This window comes from Diorhabda carinulata, chromosome 2, assembly GCF_026250575.1.
Source record: "Diorhabda carinulata isolate Delta chromosome 2, icDioCari1.1, whole genome shotgun sequence".
NCBI classification, from domain to species: Eukaryota; Metazoa; Arthropoda; class Insecta; order Coleoptera; family Chrysomelidae; genus Diorhabda; species Diorhabda carinulata.
This window is the reverse complement of record NC_079461.1, coordinates 9,020,265-9,040,170: the sequence shown is the minus strand read 5'-3', so window position 1 is coordinate 9,040,170 and position 19,906 is coordinate 9,020,265. Positions and strand designations below refer to the sequence as shown.

Below are 19,906 nucleotides of genomic sequence, written 5' to 3'. Positions count from 1 at the left end.
TCCTCAAAATATACAAATCTTATTGTCGTCTATGTATCGGTTTTCTTTCTTGGAACAACAGATACAGATAAAACCAAGAAAAGCAGATGAACTTTGGATGAGAAAAGAAATAGAACAAAAAATAATTTATATCGACTGCTATTTATTTTGGAAGGAGGAGGACCAAAAATATAAACACTCAAAACGCAAGTTATGATGAAAGGAACGAAAATGATTGAAAAGTAGAGAAATCAAACACAAAAAAAATTAGAAAGAGTATCGACATATGAATTTCTGGGTACAAATAAACAGCAATAACAAACAGAGCCAAAAAACCAACAAGATTATACTATCAATTAAATTGAACGAACCTGGATCACAAATAAACAGAAAATAATGTAATAATTATACCAATAGTACAATGTTTGTTAGAAGGAAATTAAAATTAAAGTAGTTACAATGAAATATTATAGGACAATTAGGACAGAATCTTAAAGAATATATGAGGAATGACGGGACAAAGATAAATAATTAATAAAACAGTAATAGAGAAGGAAACAATTAAACGGGTATGGGAGTATAATGAGAAGATGGGCAGGAAATACTGGAAATAAATAAAGCAATGAAAGACAGGAAGATGTAGAAAAAAATGAATATACCAGATAGAAGAAATAGAGGGAAAACTTAGATTAAATGGAAGTACAATTAAGAGTCACAAAGAAATATAAGAAATGAGAGGTGTCTCAATACGACGCCTGAAAAAGTATAAGGATCAGAACAGCACATGAATCACACATTTCTAGATTATGTCAAAAATAAATAATTATACCCTTTCGTACCTGTAGTTGATGTGCTTTTATGTATTTTAAAGTAACGTGGAATTCACAATTATATCAAGTTATCGAAACACGCGCCAGACTGTATAAATGTGAATGCTGGTGTAGTGAATAGTGTATTCACAATCAGTGTTAAACACTTCATTGTTTTTGTCCTACATAACAACGTTTCCTAAATTTTCTTGGTTTTCATATCAAATTATTATCGCTAATATGAATATTCACTGAATAATTATTGAAATACGAAGGAACGTGAACAATTAACATTTTCTAAATTCGAACTTGCTTTATGGATATCAACAAATGTCGGCAAACAAGATATTCTGCATTCTATAATTATGTATGTAGATAATAAATAACTACAATTGATTTCATCAATTGCGTAAGATTGAAATGTTTAAATGCAGAATTGAAATGCGATTTTTAGTTATAGTTATTTTGGGTAGAATGGCACGTGTATGATATTAATTAAAATATTAAGCTGATAGGTCGAATTTCAAATAAATAAGGTAATTCAAGACATACGAAAATAATAACTTGAACAAGATAAATTTGATAAATTTTTGGGTGAATAGTTGCTCTTATAAACGAAAAATATATGATTACTTTAAGCACTAGTGTTAAATCCAAGATCTATCAATTTTTATTTTTGGCAACATCATGATCTTATCGAACGCAAATTATGATAATAATCTGAACGTTTTATCTTTGAACTTGTTAGCCAAAGCAACGTTAGTTCACAAAGATAAAAGTTGCTTGGTACGAGGTGCTACAAGTAAAATCGATCAGCTTTTATTGAAGCCTAAGCTCTAGCTGTATACAGAAGTACATTCCGCTATGGGGTCGACCGCCACATTACAAATTATAATTTCACTGAGTGAATAATGTCTTATATATGTCATAACAGTACAGTTAGTAAATTGTCTAGTTGAGGAGGCAATGGAAAATATTTATTTGATTGTACCATAGTTGAACAGGCACTTAGAAATGGTCAAATTTTAGCTATTAATCATTGGAGAAAGATTGAGTGATGGAAAAGTGTTAACAAGATAACTAAGAGAACTGTAAACTTAAGTTTATTGCCAAGTGCGTTTACAGCTAACTGTAAGGCGATAAAGTAAGTATTAAAAAAACGCAACAAAATAGAAATTAAAATAAAATTTTCTCAAACCATGAGAACTATTTTCTTCTGTATTACTTAAATTGTACAAATTATCATTAATGTTCTCTAATCTACACTCATTTTTACCTTTATTCGTTGATTAAACTATAACTGAATGTTTTTCTAAACTATATCTAACTTAGTTGACTTTTAATTTAAACGTAATTAGTTAATTTTTTAGACAAAAATTCGGATTGTTTATGGTTGTTTATCAGTCAGACATGAAAAAAATGTATACAATAATTGTTTATTGTGGAATTTCTTCGTAGAAAAAAAAAATGAATCAAATTTAAATAGAACTAAACTTCTGCAATAATCGTACAATAAATAGTTACTATTAAAATCAACGATTCCTAAATATGTATACTAATTATGTTATTGTTTTCCGAAAAATGTTATGAATAAATAATTGTTTTTTCTTATAATTAATTTCAATTGAATTTTTTTTATTTAGACCACGGAAAAAATCGCAGATCGGGAAAAATTTTCCGTGTGCTGTTCTGAAAATACCACCTTTACATCTTTGTAAAAACGAGGAGTTTTTGATCATAATAACAATTTTATTTTCTTAAATGATATAAAACTGTTGTTGGAGGATAAATCGAATTTCATTTTTTTTTTCAAATATATATATATATATATATATATATTTTCAAAATAATTTTCATAGATAAATACACAATAATCCAAACGAAGTGTACATTTTTGGAATGTGAACAATTTGGTCTCGCGCTTGTTTTTGGTCGGTATTCTACTTTTTTATTTTACTATTTACTATAACAGTTAGATGTATAGTTCTTCCAATATCAATTACAGAAGACAGACATGCGAGGATCAATCAATATTTCATAAATACTCACGGATTCATACCAAATTGAGAAATGAAAAATAATGTTTACTACTCGTATAAAATCCAGAAAACATCTAACAAACGGTCAGTCCACGTGAACTCTCCACTGTTTACCAATGAAAACTTCGAATCGTAAACATAAATGAATTTCTATTGGCCGAAGCTCTCGAAAATACGAATAAAGACAGGTATGAATATAAAAATGAAGATTTAGATATACTCGTACCAACGAAACAAGTTATTTTAAATATATCCGAATGTTTAAAAAAGGAAAATATTTAGCAATGATAATAAGTATTACTAGAGTGAATAAATTTTGCTTTTATCGAGTAGTCACGAAAGGGGCTGCTATTCACAAAACCGAAAAACATGTAAAGAAAAACTGATATCATTTGACAAAGTTACTAAAGATTTCATACCTAGGAGAATTTATAGTTTATATAAGGAGGACAGTAATACAGCAAAAGGTAGCAGATTATCCAGTTCCAGTATGGTTTTTGCTTTGAAATTTCGTTTAAAAAAAAACGAATAGGGTACAGCCCTTGGTACAGTTCATGTCTGTCACTCTGTTTAAACCAAGCGTCCTTACAGGCAGGTACATTTTACTCGTGTATTTACGTGTTATAATTCAATATTCAGTTGTAGCAAGTTAACGAAGTCTAATAATAATTTTTTTTTCAAGTGGGACTACAATTAATTGCATCTGTCTAAATAACAGCGTATACCATCCAATTTACAACGATTCGATTGCCTTTTAACGTATATTTTCTCATATAAGATATACATATTTATAAAAGCGTTTATAAAAATAATGTATTCATAAAATGAGGTATCTACGCCTATGTTAGATCAAAAAAATTGTCAGCAAGGGTTTCGATCCAGTTTTTATAATTTGCAATTGATATTGTAGGAACTATAACAGTCTAAAGGTAACATTTTTTTATAACCACAATAAATCGAAATAAAGTTATTTAGATTCGCATTCTGAAAGAACGAAAACATGTTATAAACACTCAAGAAGATTTAGAACATTACATTTTATACAAGCAGATACATATGAACTATTCTTAAATCAGTGTGACGTGAGAGACCAAAATATGAGGAAGAATAGCGATAAAATTCCGGTAAATACTAAATTCACATCTCTAAAGACTACATTCCAAAACTTCATTTTTAAGTGGGTAGGTATTCTCAATCCACCCTGTAAAAGGAAATCCGAACATATCGAATGTTCCAGTTTAATCTGAAAACATATGTTTCAATTCGTATTTCCTGGATATGTGAAACAAACATTAATAAATTTAATACTAAAATGGTACCACTATGCACCTACCATTACCCCACTATGCAACTTAAACACCTGTATTCACCTACACTGTTGATTGTTAACAACTCGCTGGTCAGTCTGTGTTGTCGGTCCCACAGTACCATATTGATGTAGCTCGAATATATTCACGGTACTATATATTTTATAGTTTTATGGTGTTAGTGGAGTGGTGAAGTGGTGAAGGGCTGAAGCCCATTGTGATAAAACTAAGATGACTGTCACTTATACGGGGCGCGTCCCCAACGGTAGTACTTTTGGATGTTTTTGGAAAGTACTAGGAATGTAAGTTTCATTGTTGATAAGCGTTGCACGAATTGTTTAGAAAAGTAGATCATTAGAAGCGATAAGACGTGAATTATGTTAACATTGTTTGAATTATTCAGAAAATTTCTCTTTTTTATATTTAATCTCTTTCGAGCACTAATATTTTTTTAATTAAATTATTTTATTAGATTTCTAAATTATTGTTGCTCTGTTATGATTATATATTTTGAAAACAAAAATATGAGAATAAAAATATAAAAAGTATTTATATTTATATTGTGATTAATAATCAAACACTTTAAAAATCATAATTCATATTTCCATTTCTTAAGCCGATATAATCAATGATTATATTCTATCTAAAAATACTTATTATGACACTTTCACACGAAAAAGTTTTTAAAACTATATAATCGATTCCAAATAATCTAATTTCTTTTGTTATCATGCTAAGCAGCTGCCAAGAATATTTTAAAACATCACGTTCTGTACACAAGTTGATCGCCTTTATTAACGTCGATTTTAATCTGCTGCCTATTTTTCAAACAGAAATTCAAATGTACAGGGGGTTATACATGTACTCTAGCGAAACTATTAGCTCTGTTTGCATATAATCGTATTTTCTTCAATAAATTAATTCCAATGAAGTATAACAGTTAAAGTTAATTATAAAGTTCAAATTAGTTGAATATTGTCATCAAATTTCTGTTTTGAGCATTAGTGTTCACGAGAAGATTTCAATTCCAAATAAAGATAATTAGTTGATGTATCTTCATATGCAAAACTTTTGTTTTTTATGATTACCCATGATTTGTCCAGAAACATCAATATTTGAGCTAAATCTCAACTGAAAACATATTAGTGGTGATGCGCCTTGGAAAAATGATTGTTCGTCCTTTATAAACCAGTGATTTTTCACCTAAATGTCTTCATTATTCTATGAAATTCGTTTACCACGCAAGTTTAGGAAATAGCCGGTAATCGCTGAGGTCTTAATCTGGAAAATATGACGGATACCCAACTAATTCGAAGCCTGTTATAACAATTGCGTCTACGAGTATTACAAGATGAGAACACATTCGATCAACTCCTGCAAGGCATTTTCCTTTCATATAATTTTCAAACTTCCTAGAAACATGTCATTATAGCTCGCTTTTACAGGTAATTCACTATGATCAGCATCCAAAAATACTGCTTTCATGACATTCCTTGCTGAAAGTGTTGATGTTTTCACTCCTCTTTCTGTATTTTTATCTCATTATAGTAGCTATGGATCCATGAGTCAAACATTTATTTTATCTTACCCACCTATATTGACTTTAAATACGACTGAAAGTTTTTATTTGAGTTTGCTTTTGTGCTATTAACATTCGTGGTATCCATTGTGGATATAATTTTTTCATGTTAAGTTCTGCAGTATGTATTTGGTACAGTCAGGAGCGGAAGTGCAGTTTCTTAAAACTTACTTGAGATGCCTTTCAGCTAATTTGAGTGATTGTAAGAACAACATTTATTCTTGTAGTTTTAGAGCAAGTGAAAAATGTTTCTATTATTAGAAACTTTCTGCCAGGTGACTGTAATATATACTGCTATTTTCAATACAAGGAGCACAATTATTGATGATGTAATTAAAATATGCTCAAAAGCAAGAGTCACCACCAAATATGTCCCGTGATACACGGATTTTTGGGTAAGGTAAAACATCATCGCTGCGTTGCTGAAATTAGCTATTCCTAATTAATTCTCACAAAATATATGAGACATGATTTTCTCTCAATGAGTACTCACAGTAGATGTTCAGCTATATTGCTGTGCTGGAACGCCGCTCTGGATTGCTCCGGCCCCATTAGACCACTGCTATGATTGATCAAACAACAAACAATATTTAGGTTAAGAAGCTTATAATTTTCTATAAAATAGAATTGTTATACAAATTCTCTTTTGAATTATGTAAAAATAATAACATCATTGAATTGCATTTGATTTTTGTCACAAAAAATAACAACAAAGGTTTGCAAGAGTCAGCAGCTACCAACATGCCGATGTGCTAAATATAGCGTCAAAAAGTGTTGGATTGATAATAAACTTATGGAATGGACTATAAATTGAAAACGTATTATAATAGAAATCCACACGAAGAGTTGCGATTCATTTTTAAGAAACAACTCCGTATAATTCCGAAATAAAAAGTATACGAGGTGTGGTTTCTTCCTGTAATGACATGTAGTCTGAAGAATGTGATAGACATTAGTATACAAAAGCGCACCAGAAATATCGGGAAATAATGCAATATAACAAACATATATGTATAATTCTAACGATCGAGCCAAGATTGATTACAAACTCTCCCTGACTTGGTGAGATCCCTTTCTATATCTAAGGGTGGTAGATGCAATCCCCACTTGTTATATATTACAAGAATTTTGTACACCGAACATGTGGCTAGAAGTTCCACGCCAATTTTGGAGAAAATTAAAGACCAGGAGAATCCACTTCAGAAGGGATTTACATTCACATGTGGACAGTCCTGGTATCTAAAAAGCTCTTCTCTTCTCCCAGAATAGAAATAAATGTCTTTAGAAATTTCCAGAAATCGCGACCTAATGCCGTTACTACAATATTAAAAAATGTGGAAAATATTGTTCGAGTTTATTAATTTTAGTTTTTGAGGGGACTACAATCTAATGCATATTGGAGCTATCCAGTAAACTGAAATACGTAGTACAAAACTTCCAATTTTATAAACTGTAGTATTGTTAGTTACAATAGTTCTATAGAAGATTCTCTGAATCAATAACAAACCATGATCAATTCATTATGATAATCGATTTTCTTGTTCTAATAATCCTGCGTTTAATGTTCTCTAAATCCTAGAAAAAAAAATAAATACAAAAATATTATTGAATTATCAGTTTATTTTTTAAAGGTTACTATAGCTCATCTTAGATAGCATGCCCAATCAAATGAACCCATGAAACCGTGGAATTAATTGTGGCCTCTTTCACATCTACTTAACTCTACTTTATTTAACTCCTATTATCTCCTTGTTCGAAAAAATAAAATGAGCTACTAAAAATTCATAAAATAAGGATACATAACAAAATTCGGCAAACAATTGAATCACTTAACATAGCGGTGGATAAGATTTGAAATCTCTTCGTTATAGAATTGTGTCGTCAGCGATATCAGCTAATACGCAACCGTATTTCTTCAAGTTCTTCATCTTTTAAAACAAGTGACAAAAATAACTAATTGCAAGACGGGGATATAATTCCTCGAAGCTCTCATAAGTTTGAAAGTAACGCACAGAATTTAATGTGGTATAGACCACACTTGAGAAAATAATTTAGAAACATTCCAGAAGAGAATGATCATAATCTTCCTTGATGACAAGGTTTTTTTGATTTTTGGGCCACCCTTCATGTAAGTTTGTAACGCAATTTATGTGTCTCACCCAATCACTAGTTACGAAATGATTAATGGCAAAATTTTTCCATTCGACCTCCTTTATGATATGATATAGGTTATGTTTGAATATATAACAGAAGCTCTATTGTTGTGGAAGAATATACCACGCACTTTTTGAGTATCCCTCGTATCAGATAATGTGGAATAGTGACTAGTAGATCCAATTGTTTTCAATCAATTGTTTCCTTGATATAAATAAGTAATTAGAAATAAATATGTTTACATCACTTCTTTTTTTTTTAAATCGTAGTTTTCCATTGAATTTAGAATACAATAAGTTCAGAAAAATACTCTACCTTCACCTGTGAGATATTTTATGTTAATTTAATGTTGTTTAGCAATTAACTATAATTAATGTATTAAAATATAATTCAGAATAATTATGTATACAGAGAACAAGTTTGGGTTGGAACTAATTTACAAGAATCTTATTGAGTTTATATGCATGACACATGACAATATTTTACTTGAAACGTTTAATAAGAATAAAATAATAAATAGTGATTTAGATACAACAATAAGTTCGTACTGATACTTCTTTTTATGTGCTTTCAGTCACTAATTTTATAAATTCATATCATTTATACAATAGTGAAGAATATGAATAACTGAAACTGTTTAGTGAAAAATCAATTACTTCGAATAATTATTACTGACACCATTTTGATATTTTCGATAAACTATTATTATATCTGCTAGATAATTTCGGATAATATTACACTTTATTGCTCTTAGAATATAAATGAAAGGATAATTCGCAAAAATCGTATTTTTTGCATAATGGTTTCTGGAAAAATAGATTATGTAATATAAAAAATCCTTCATCTAATCGGATAAATTCCATATAAATGCAAAATATTATGGGAAAAGAACAGTTTCCGTAAGGAATGATCTTCTAATTTATGTTGTCAACAATAAACATATTAGGGTACTGTGGTGAAATCTTGGGTGCTAATTTCAATTCAATTACTAAATCATTATACACGATTATCTTAGATAACATCAAAATTTACCCGAATGACGTGGGTGTGTAAACTATGAATAATATTAGATCATAATCATGAAGTGGTCTTGTCCGCACTAATTGTCTGCAGTCCCCTAGCTCAGGGAGGCTCTCCAAAATTGGAGTATTTCCCTTGCATCGCTGGCTTTGAAGCAAGGCTCTTCCACGAGGTCAAGTACCAATATTTTCCTTCTGTTAATGAGAGCTTGACTTTGACAAAACCTGTATTATATCTGTGATAGCCGACTTTCGCATGGACAGTTCTTAGGTCAACCAGAGTATTTGCCTTCCCCTTGCTTAGCTGCAGTTTCTTTGCTACTCAGTTTGAGGGGTTTGTCTCACCTATGCTGGATATCAAAAACACTCATACACAATACGGAACAGCTAAACTTCCGAAATAGATAGGTTTTCGATGACCAACTTAACCAACGGACATATTAGGTGAAAATCTTGAAACGTGATTCAGTGCCTTTATAAAGTAATGTAATATTTCACATTTTGATTTTTATGAGGTTACAAAAAATATTGAATAAGCGTTATTTCAAATAATTCAAGTGTATAAGTGTACATCTACTCAAAAGTAACATATTAAGATATTTTTCAATAATACGCCTTCTATGTATCTTCAGTTTTTCATAAACTATTAGATTGTAAATATATATATATATATATATATATATATATATATATATATATATATATATATATATATATACGGGAGTCTTTTTCGATAGATGAAGAAAATAAAATCAAAAATATCTCTCTTTTTTCTACGTTTAAACTTGTGCCAAATATTTTCTATTCTGTCAATTTTTGTCGTAAAAAAATAGAAATAGAAAATAGAAAATCAAAATTAAATCTATTGACTCTAAACTTTTCTCCATCAAGCATATCAATCCTACACATTTAGGGTTCGTCATTTTAGTTATTTTTTAATGGCAGTAAGTATTTGTGAACACATAACTAGTTTCATGTAAATCGATAATCTCATTCATATCTTCTGTTGTTCAAAGTTGACACGTTAAAGTCATAGAAAAACTTGGATAAGTATCATGAAATAACAAAATTATTAGTTTCGGTAGATGTAAAACTAAAACAAATTATAATAAGTATATATGTATATGCAGATTCTTTACCTTTGATTCTAATATTAGAAAAATGAGGCTAAATTTCAAAGTGATCATACAATTCATAAGAACTGTGGATTAAGGTCAGATATTAGCAAAAATACAATTAAACAATATCGTTGATTAACTCACTATATCCTAATTCGAAATAAAACTCTAAGGATTGTTACAAATTTCCTTCACGATGAAAGAGTAACAAACGAAGAGTATTATTGTTATCTGTTGAATCAAACTAATGTGAAGAAAAAGACTGGTTCACGAAAGAAATCCTTTTTTATCTAGATAACGCCCTGGCTCGCAAATATCCAAAAACCAAAGCGAAAGTCTGAAATAAATTAACTACTTATGCAACATCCACTCTATTAATCAAACCTGGCTTCCGTTGACTTTTCTATATCAATAAATGTATTTAAGGAAAACGTTTTAATCGAAGAAGAAATTGTGATAGCCGTAGAAGTGTGCTTCGAAATTATTCCAAATTTTCACTTCAGGGATTGAATCCATAAATTAGAAAATCGCCGGAAAAAGTTCATTGAAATTGAGCTGAATGATAAAATTTCTTTAATACCATGGAAACTTGATTTTAATAACACATTACCAATCTTATTATTATATTATATTCATTTAATAACTTAAAAATATTACTACTGTTAATAAACGTCGTGTAAAAACAAAATAATGGAAAATATTCATATACTTTATTGTTCCATTTAGGTACGGTTACTGCAGTGAATTAATATCAATCTTTTGATCACATGTGTTTTTACTTTCACTGATTTCCTTGAATTATCGGAAAGTGTGGAATAATATTGTTTCGACGTACTCATCAAACTCAAATATATTTCTAGAGCTGATCATGCTATTACATTTGCATCAAAATTTGTATTTGAAACGTCGATAAATATGTAATTAAAATATCCAAAAGCAATTATCTATCAATTCATGCGTAATAGGATTTACCAATATTCTGGGTATTAAATATGATGAATATAGTATTTTTCTATTTATCACAAAGTAGGGAAATATTATTTTTTTATAAAAATAAAGTTATGCTAACATTACTTACTTCCATCAATTTCTTGTTCCCCAATCACTGTGTTTATAACATATTTTGTCCCCAATTTCTGGGGAATCTTTAAACTAAAGAAACATTCACGTAGTTGACGTTTCACAACGAAGCTTTTAATTTGAAGAAGTTCCATGCACTGAAGTAAGTGATTACTTTAGACATAAGACTTTTTTAGGATCCAAATTTTTTTGCGTATTATTTGGACAGTCCAGAATGAGATATTCGGAAGAGGAAAGTCATTGGTAGGTGAAAGTTCTTGGATCAAAGACTTCCATAAACACTATTAGTATTGACGATTGAGCCGGTAAAAAGATTAGAAAATAATTTTCCTGGTTACTCGTCGCCAAGATTACCTGCGTCACTAATGCAATAATAAATTGATCGCCGGAATTCAAGGGAACCTAAGAGAAAAATAATTGATTAGGTTACGATAGCTTTTCTGCTCACTACCTATTCGAAAGCTCCGTAATTGTACGCATCTTCTCTCCTGGTTATTAGGTTCCCTCTTTCAATAGTGTAAAGCCTTGCTTCACAATTCAGCTTCTTTTGGCAAGATCTTAATGATGTTTTTCCTCTTTTCTAGATCTTGTCTTTAGAAAACGTAAAATTTTCGTAAACAATTCTCCTACGGTCACTTTCAATAACTGACACCGATGCTTTTAACTATTATTCACTTCACTGGAAGATAAAAATAGCAATGAACAAAAGCTCCAAGAAGTTGGCGTTTTCAAATATCCAATTTCATATTGTGCGCCAATGAAAAAGTATCTGCTGAATTCAATAAATGGAAAGGAAAAAGTAGTGCGAAAGCAGAAATAGAGTAAATTTCTCACATATTTCTACAATCATGATGGAACTTTCTAGTAATTTCATTTTAGACAAAATAATATTTTGTCTATATTTAAAGTATATCCACTAATCCGATTAAGCCAAGAGAAATACACTTTTAGCTTTTCCACCACAGAAAAGATGATAACACATGACAAACATTTAGAGAAAATTGTACTGTTTATAGTAATTGATTGTAACGTTCGTTATTGATTTGAACGTTTCCTTTATGGAAAATCGGTTTTCTTCACTTGTTATTCTTCGGTTAACTTTATCCATATAACAGATAAGAAAACCATTCGATTTTAAATTTGAAATATATTTATCTGCCAAGATAAGTAACTAAGGTTTAACTATTCTATGAAGAGAATAGCCATAAGCCCGTCATAAGACATTTTACTTTATCAAGATATTACTGATGCATTGGGAGTCAACCGTCAAATAATTTGGAATCATTTGGAAAAGGCTAAATAATCTAAAAATCTCGATGATCAGGTACTGTATGGTTGACAAAACGAAATTTATTTCACGAATCGAAATTTGTTATATTTTTGATGAAATATAGCCATTTCTTAAAAGAAGAATAAGGAGTGATAGAAAATTGATAAGATATAAAAAATGCAAATTATCATTGTGGAAACATTTTAAAGTGACACAAGGAGAAAATTCTGGAGCGTTGGTCAACTCCTGGCTACCCACATATTTGATTTCTCTTCTTTTAGTGCATATCTGTGATGATCATAATGGGATTTTTTTATCAACAGCAATGCAAAAGAGTTGAGGGTAGGTTTTATTAAACCAGAGTCTAAGGTTCTTAAGTTAGGATGTTTATCTTCTTCCTGGACCTTTTTGACTAAATATTTTGCCTGGCAGAATGGCTTGGAACAATGCATGTCTGGATTCGTTCAGCATCATGTGGCCGAAGTGGTATGAGAGTTTTAACGGTTATCATTAGTTTATTTGTTACCCGTGCGGTCCAAGAAATCTTCAGTATTCGTCTATAAAGCTATACGTTTCGAATACCTCCAATTTTTTGCTTATACCTTCGTTCAAGGTCCAGGAATCACCTCCATAAAACAGGACAGAAAAAACGTAGCATCTCAGAATTCTCATCCTCGTTTACAATAGTACTCAGGTATTTATTATATTTTACTCTTTCTGTTGGAACTTGTTTGATATAGAGATGACTTCTTTTTTACTTATAATCATGAATTTTGTCTATTTGACTTCTATATCCTTTCATCAGTTTTAATGATTTAACCACCGTTTAGCCTGGATATTGCACTATCAGTCAATCAGGTACTTCGGTCTTACCAAAACTTTCTTGATGGAAACATTGAATAAAATATACAAAAATCAGATCTTCTTCGCAGTTCTTCATTATAAAACCACCCGAAAGAGGCAAAATGTCAAGGATGATAAAGGCATTTTGAATGACATTCATTTTTAGTAACAAAACGTTTTATGAAAAAATAGTCAAGCGTGATATCGCAACTTTAAAATTTTCTTGTAACCGTAGCAGTTGAATAATCACGTAGTGATTTGAAGAAACGGAAATGAAAGTCGACTACACAAGTACTAGTCAAAGTGATTGAAAGAAGAACAAATCAGTATTTTATAATTGATCTAAGTTTTTCAACAGTGCCCATTGACAAAAGGGCATTGAATTGAACAATTAAAACATTTGGATAATTTGGTATCGAGTCTCAGGAAGGGATGTTCCATAACCTTAATTCTTGTTATCACTTTCTAGAATTTGTAGTTGGCTGGTTTAAGGCAGTCTTTCTAATACTAATATGTTCATTAGATCGTTACCACTGCGTTAACTGTGATTTAATTGGTTATAATAGTTATAATATTTATGGAATTATTGTTGACTGCTGTTTTTATCTCAGTTTTGATATAATTTAAAAAAATGTAAACTATGAAGAAATTGATATTCTTCATTCCTACAGCTTCCTGTTGTTTCCGTTTCTTATATCCAAATTCATTTACATATTATATCATTTATATTTTCCAAATTCTAAAAATATCGTTTTCGAAATGTACTGTAGCACCGGTATCACAATATTCCAAATTATTTACCAATGTATTTATTGATTTTTTCTTTCTTTGAAGCTTTTGTTGTTGCAGAAAATAACTGCGTTGTATTAAGATTAATTAAAGCATGGATAATAGATTTTAATCCGAGATTTATTTCGTAACGTTTCGTCGAGATCCCCTTTCACTAAACTCTTACTCAACGAATGATACATAACCATTAACAATTGAAGATATAAAGATGTTATAGGATCTATATTAGTAGTGCCATTAAATTATCCTAAGCTGTGGCATAGAAAGCGAAATTAGCGGTGAACTTTCTCAAAACAGACGGATTAGGTTTATAATAATCAAAATTGTTAATATACCTGAAATAATAACATAAATATATTACAACGATAAAATAGAATATGTTAGCTAGTCGACTGGAAAGATTGTTTTCTATATTATAATTGTCGACGAAGAATTAATTTTATTATGAAAAAAAAAACGAATTCTCCAAAATTTTGATTCATACGTGATTGGAACGTCAAAAAAGTTTTTATTTCAAACCCGATCCAAATTATCCAAGAGGCTCCAAATGAATTACGCGTAAGAAGTGAACTCGCTCACTATCTACTTGTTTTGGAGTACAGTAAAAAATATTTTAGAGGGCATCTGAAGACGAAAAATGCACCAATTTAATCCATTTTCGCTAAAAATGTACATGTTGTAGTAGACCTAACAAATAACTGAATAATTCAACATTGTGGAGGGCTAGAACTCTTGACGCCTCCACTCGCCAAGACTGGTGTCAACAACCTCTAGAAGATTCCTCGAGAGAGAAGTTAATGTTCAAAATGTTGTTCACTGACTACTCTAGACCTAATCAAAATACGTTTTTAACTTACTCTACTTGCTTTTTACGTTCCCCAATTAAAACTAGTCCAAAAGACTGATCTATGAATCTCGGTGATGTGGTATTAAAGCTTAAAGATTTTCAAGAATAGATCTTGGGAAATGGGGAGGCGTACCATCCTGCTGAAACCTATTTCTGTATATAGAACGTTGGCATGGACAAGTTCACGAAAAAAATTAACCAATTGCGGTACTAATTCTTGTTGCAATAAATAAAAAGTTTTTAGTTTTATAGAAATTATCACGATTAAGTTTTTTAATTTCCTCAGTTCTAAAGTAAGATAAGAATATATGTTTAAAAATTTATCTAAATTTTTATTTCTTATTATTCGAGACTGCTTTTGACTTTGCGTGGCAGTTTTCAGTTTAAAATATTTTGTTTATGGAAAAAGAGGGTTGATATTTCTCATTGCAATAAATAAATGATAAAAAAAGTAAGTAGAAACAAAATTTAAATCACACGAAGAAAGTTGAAATCTCGGTCCTGCGGATCATGATGCCCGAGGTGAAATATAATGTTTAACATAAAAAATTACGTACCTTCCACCGAGGTATTAGGAAAAATCGTATACAGTACACGAGACAAAAGTTGAAATCTCGGTCCTGCGCGTCATAATGCGCAGATCTGAAAGTTCAACTTTCTACCCTAGTATTCTAATATATTAATTTGATGTAAATTTTGGACTGGTTTGAATGCTGATGATGACAAAGTTGAAATAGTACATTATGTTGGGTCTCCGAGTGACATATACTATTTTTCTTCAAGCAAAGGTGTACATTAAAATTCTTCTTTTTGAGACATTTTTACAATACATTTTTCAAAACTGACAAACATCAAATTAAATAAAAATTAAGTGACAGTTCCTTCCTACTTGGTTACAACTCCCATAATAAGACGTTGCTATCGTTTCTCATTATTTTGTTACTAGTACAATAATGAGCATAGTATAGGTGATTTCTACGATCTGTGTTACCGAAAATAATATAGATATTATTATACGCTTCAAGAAAATAGTATATTATATTATAAGGATTATAAGTGCATATTTTTTTACGAGCAATATTTGCAGTTGCGAGGCGGAGCGCAGCCGAGTGAATGCAAAATTGCGAGTTTATTTATTTATCAGGAAATAATAGTCCTTTTATGGCCATATTACAACGTACTTTTCCAACAATGTCATCAGCAACTGTTATTCCAATCAATATTAAAAATTAATTTTATTAAGATTCACGCTAAAAAATTTATTTTTCCAGTTTTTAGCTTATTAGAAGGTGCTTTTTTAAAAAAACATGTTTAATTTATTAAAAATAGTTTTAGAGACAAAATTTAGAGTTTTTTTTTCCAAGAAAATGAGATTGGACCTACCAACCTAATGATCTTAAGCCGCACTCACAGGCCAGTGAGCGATAGAAGCTATTTAACATTTGAAATATCATTTGGTGAAAGGTTCATATGAATGATTATTTTACAAGAGATCGTTATGGAATTTATAAAAGTCAGACTTCAGCCCGCATAGACATAACCATCAACGCATTTATGTTATAAATCTTCAAGCAACAAAATTCGTTTATGGAATCATAGTTATTTAAATAAATAATATTCAACAACCAATTGAAATTCAAATCGAGCTATTGCTATTATTATAATTAATTTTTTTTATTGTTTTCATTTTCTTAATTTCGTACCATTTGTTGAAATTATAAATCGTTGTTACTTGTGAAATTTTAAAGTTTGATTTAAAATTTCTGTGGCGTTCTGTTTCAAATAAAAATCCAGTTAATTAATTCACGTTATAGTATTGTTTGTTACATCATTTCTTTACGAAATTTAAAGTCAATGTGTTAGTAATTTTTATTAGAAAATTCCGTCTAAACTAAAAAGTGTGCTATAAAGATATAGGTTATAATTTTCATTTAGGTTTTTTAGCGTTTATTTTCATAAAAAAATGTTTTCGTCAAAATTTGAATGCCAAAAAATGTAACATTTGAATTGACTAAAATGTTATTAGCGAAAAAATTCTTCGCCAAATGAATAAATTGTGTTTACTTGGCGCGTTTACTGTTATTTGAAATGTAAATTTTTAATCTTTATATTATGTATGTTTGTATGGATAGAACGTCGCTGAATCAGCGTTATCCAAATAAAGGTTAATAGACAAATGTCAATAAAAATCCAATACAGTTGTAAAAACATAACCTTCAACATGTAAATGATAGAGAAGAATTATGAAAAAGAATTATATTATCTAGTCATAACGTAGGTATGTTGAAAGGCCTGCTCCTACAGCTAGTTTAAAGGAAAGTGTAATACTGTCAAGGACTTATTTACATAAAGTAAAAATAATCTTGAGTATTATTTTATCTATATGATAATACTTATATTTAAACTATACTTATATACTTACACTTATACTAAAACTTCTGCAGTATTATCTTATTTGATTAATTAATTTTATAAGTATAATTGGTTTTTCATATCCAACAATATCGCTCCATCCATATCCTTTGAGTATCTCCTGTTCTTCTCTTTCCTTCTATTATCTTTTTTGATAAACTTATTGTGACCTATTCATCTTAATCAGTTGTTTTTCATGACCTATTCATCTTAATCTAGGTTTTTTTATGGTGATTATCATAAGGAGTTAGTCAAATGGATTATCAAATTATTCTCGTACTTTCTTACTTTGTTGTTGTCATATTTCAACTATTTCTTTATAAAACTTAGTAGACAGTTCTAGTATTTTTATTAAACTTTATCAATTGTCCTAATTTTATTACCAAATAAATCTCATAATCGATTTGTCTATTCTTCTCTTAGCACTTTATTATTTTGTTTTGTTTTGCTTGTTGAAATTTGGTCTCTCTAGTAAATTATAGGCCTAGTTTCGTGAAAGATTTCTTTGTTTTATGAATGTTTCCTTTTCTGTTTTCGTTTCAAATTTACTGCCTTTCACTTCTAATCCATGCCGTATACCTCGTCTTCTCTTCCTTCATTGACAGTCTCATTATTCCTTCTCTTCCTTACTTCTTGATAATTTTGCTAGGCACTGATTCTACTTTATAATGTACTAGAGCTGTAGCTTTTGTAACAATATATTCTATAGCATTATTGAGCATCGTTAAAAATAAACAGTCAATCTTCCTAAACTTTTATTCTATCTCACAATTTTTTGTTACTCAATTTGCTACTCTTACATAACATTGTGCCTTTTCTGATATCATCTTCTATTTTTTTACTATCAATGGTTTCTTTAAAATTTAAGAGTATTACCGCTGATATAGTTATTTAATGATTCGAGGTACTGCCTATGAATGAACGAATAACAATAGGAGAGATAATACGAGGTCTGGCTATTAAATAACGAGACTGGTTACGAAAAAGGGCTTTATCATAAAAATTATTCTACGTTCGAAGGCTCCCCTTCAAATTATTCCCTTCCCCACGCCACACACCTTTCCATACGTATTTCCATTGATCGAAGCAGTACTGGAAGTCTTCTTTGGTGAAGGTCTTTAAGAACTCTGCCTTTTTCACTTTACAGCTTCCATCGACTCAAATCGGGCCCCTTTCAAAGCAGATCTTTTTCTAACCTTTCAAGGAAATCGGAGTAGGCCGTTGACGCAAGAGCTTTTGGTCAGGAATCAGACTTTTGCCATGTGTAATTCCTGGTGTAAAATTTTTCTTACCATTTCTTTATCGGCGTTTACAGCCTCGCAATCATTTGGATGCTCATTCGACGATATGCACGCACAATTTGGTTGATTTTGGTCACTGTTTCCGGAGTTGAAATAATCACAGGGCTACCTGGGCGCTGGTCATCTCCAGTGTTCTCTCTCCCTCACTAAAGTGCTTACAGCTCTCAAAAACAAGCGCACGAGATAGAGAATTATCCTTTGCAACAATTTATGGCACTCAGTTGGACTTTTTTTTTAATTTAACGATTAATTTGGGATTGATATATTGCTCTTGTTTTTCGTCACACATGGTTTTTGGCACTAGAAAAAAACAAGTTTGTTTCAAACCGTTACTGCACAAATACTATGATAGTGATGGAAACGTGTTCTGGGACGTGCATAGATAAGATATCTAGATACCCTACGCACTACTACTACAACGCTTCTATTTCTAAAGAATTCCATTTGGAAATATAAAACATGCATATTCCAAATTTCCAAATGTATGAAAAGAATGATCACAGTTTATACTTAGAGATTACACATTATGATTGATGATTGCAAATCATGCTTGATTCGAGAGTTTTAATTTGAAAGAATATATTTTATTCAGATTTATACTGCAAATGGGGAATTTGTATTTTATTCTAACAAATGGACGGAGCTGGAATAGGAGTGTACAGACCCAGAACCAAACTCTCTCAAAGCCTAACCAAGCATTTTTCAAGCAGAAATTTATGTCATTGAAAATATTCAATATTAATGTCCCGAGTGCATGTCAAATTGTCGATATTTTAATTTTTGCGCACTCGAGGAAATTATAAGACAATTTGACATGCACGAGAGGGAATTTTGGCAGACTATTTCCTGAGAAAAATTTAATTTAAAATAAACTTAATTCTGTGTTTAAAATTTGTTATTCTTTAAATTATACCGTAGTTGACGATCATCATATTGGCATTGAATTGGTATCTACGGTAACTTATTGACAACAGTTTTGTTCGTGAAAAAATATTTCAAAATGAGTTTACGTTTTGGGCAGAATTCCACGCAAGTAATAGACGCCGCAGTGGATAAACTAACTCCACTGAATACGAAAAAGTCGAGAGATTCTGCGTGGCGACAGTTTCAACAATTTTGTGACAAGAGATGCAGCGGAAGCTATAGGAATTGACACGAAAAGAATAAAAGTGACAAATCACTCGAACCGTGCTGCGGCAGTTACTCAGCTTGCCAAGGTTGGGGTTTCAGAAAATCAAATTATGAGGTTACCGGACACTCAAATCAGGCCTCGATAAAGAGTTACCTCCAAGTAAATAGTGAACACCACGAGGAAATTGTACAAAAAATGCGAAATGACAGTAGCGAAGTAACAATAAGA

General features: G+C 30.5%; 1 protein-coding gene across 1 annotated transcript in view; it reads left to right on the top strand.

The window, feature by feature from the left end:
• The first annotated feature begins 4,166 nt into the window (after positions 1 to 4,166).
• The window catches only part of LOC130903495 (bestrophin-2), a 104,479-nt gene continuing 88,739 nt past the window's right edge, over positions 4,167 to 19,906 (top strand). Inside the window, exon 1 of the mRNA XM_057815620.1 lies at positions 4,167 to 4,436. Coding sequence (XP_057671603.1) covers positions 4,366 to 4,436 — 71 coding nt within the window. The 5' untranslated portion in view covers positions 4,167 to 4,365. The remainder of the gene's footprint in view (positions 4,437 to 19,906) is intronic.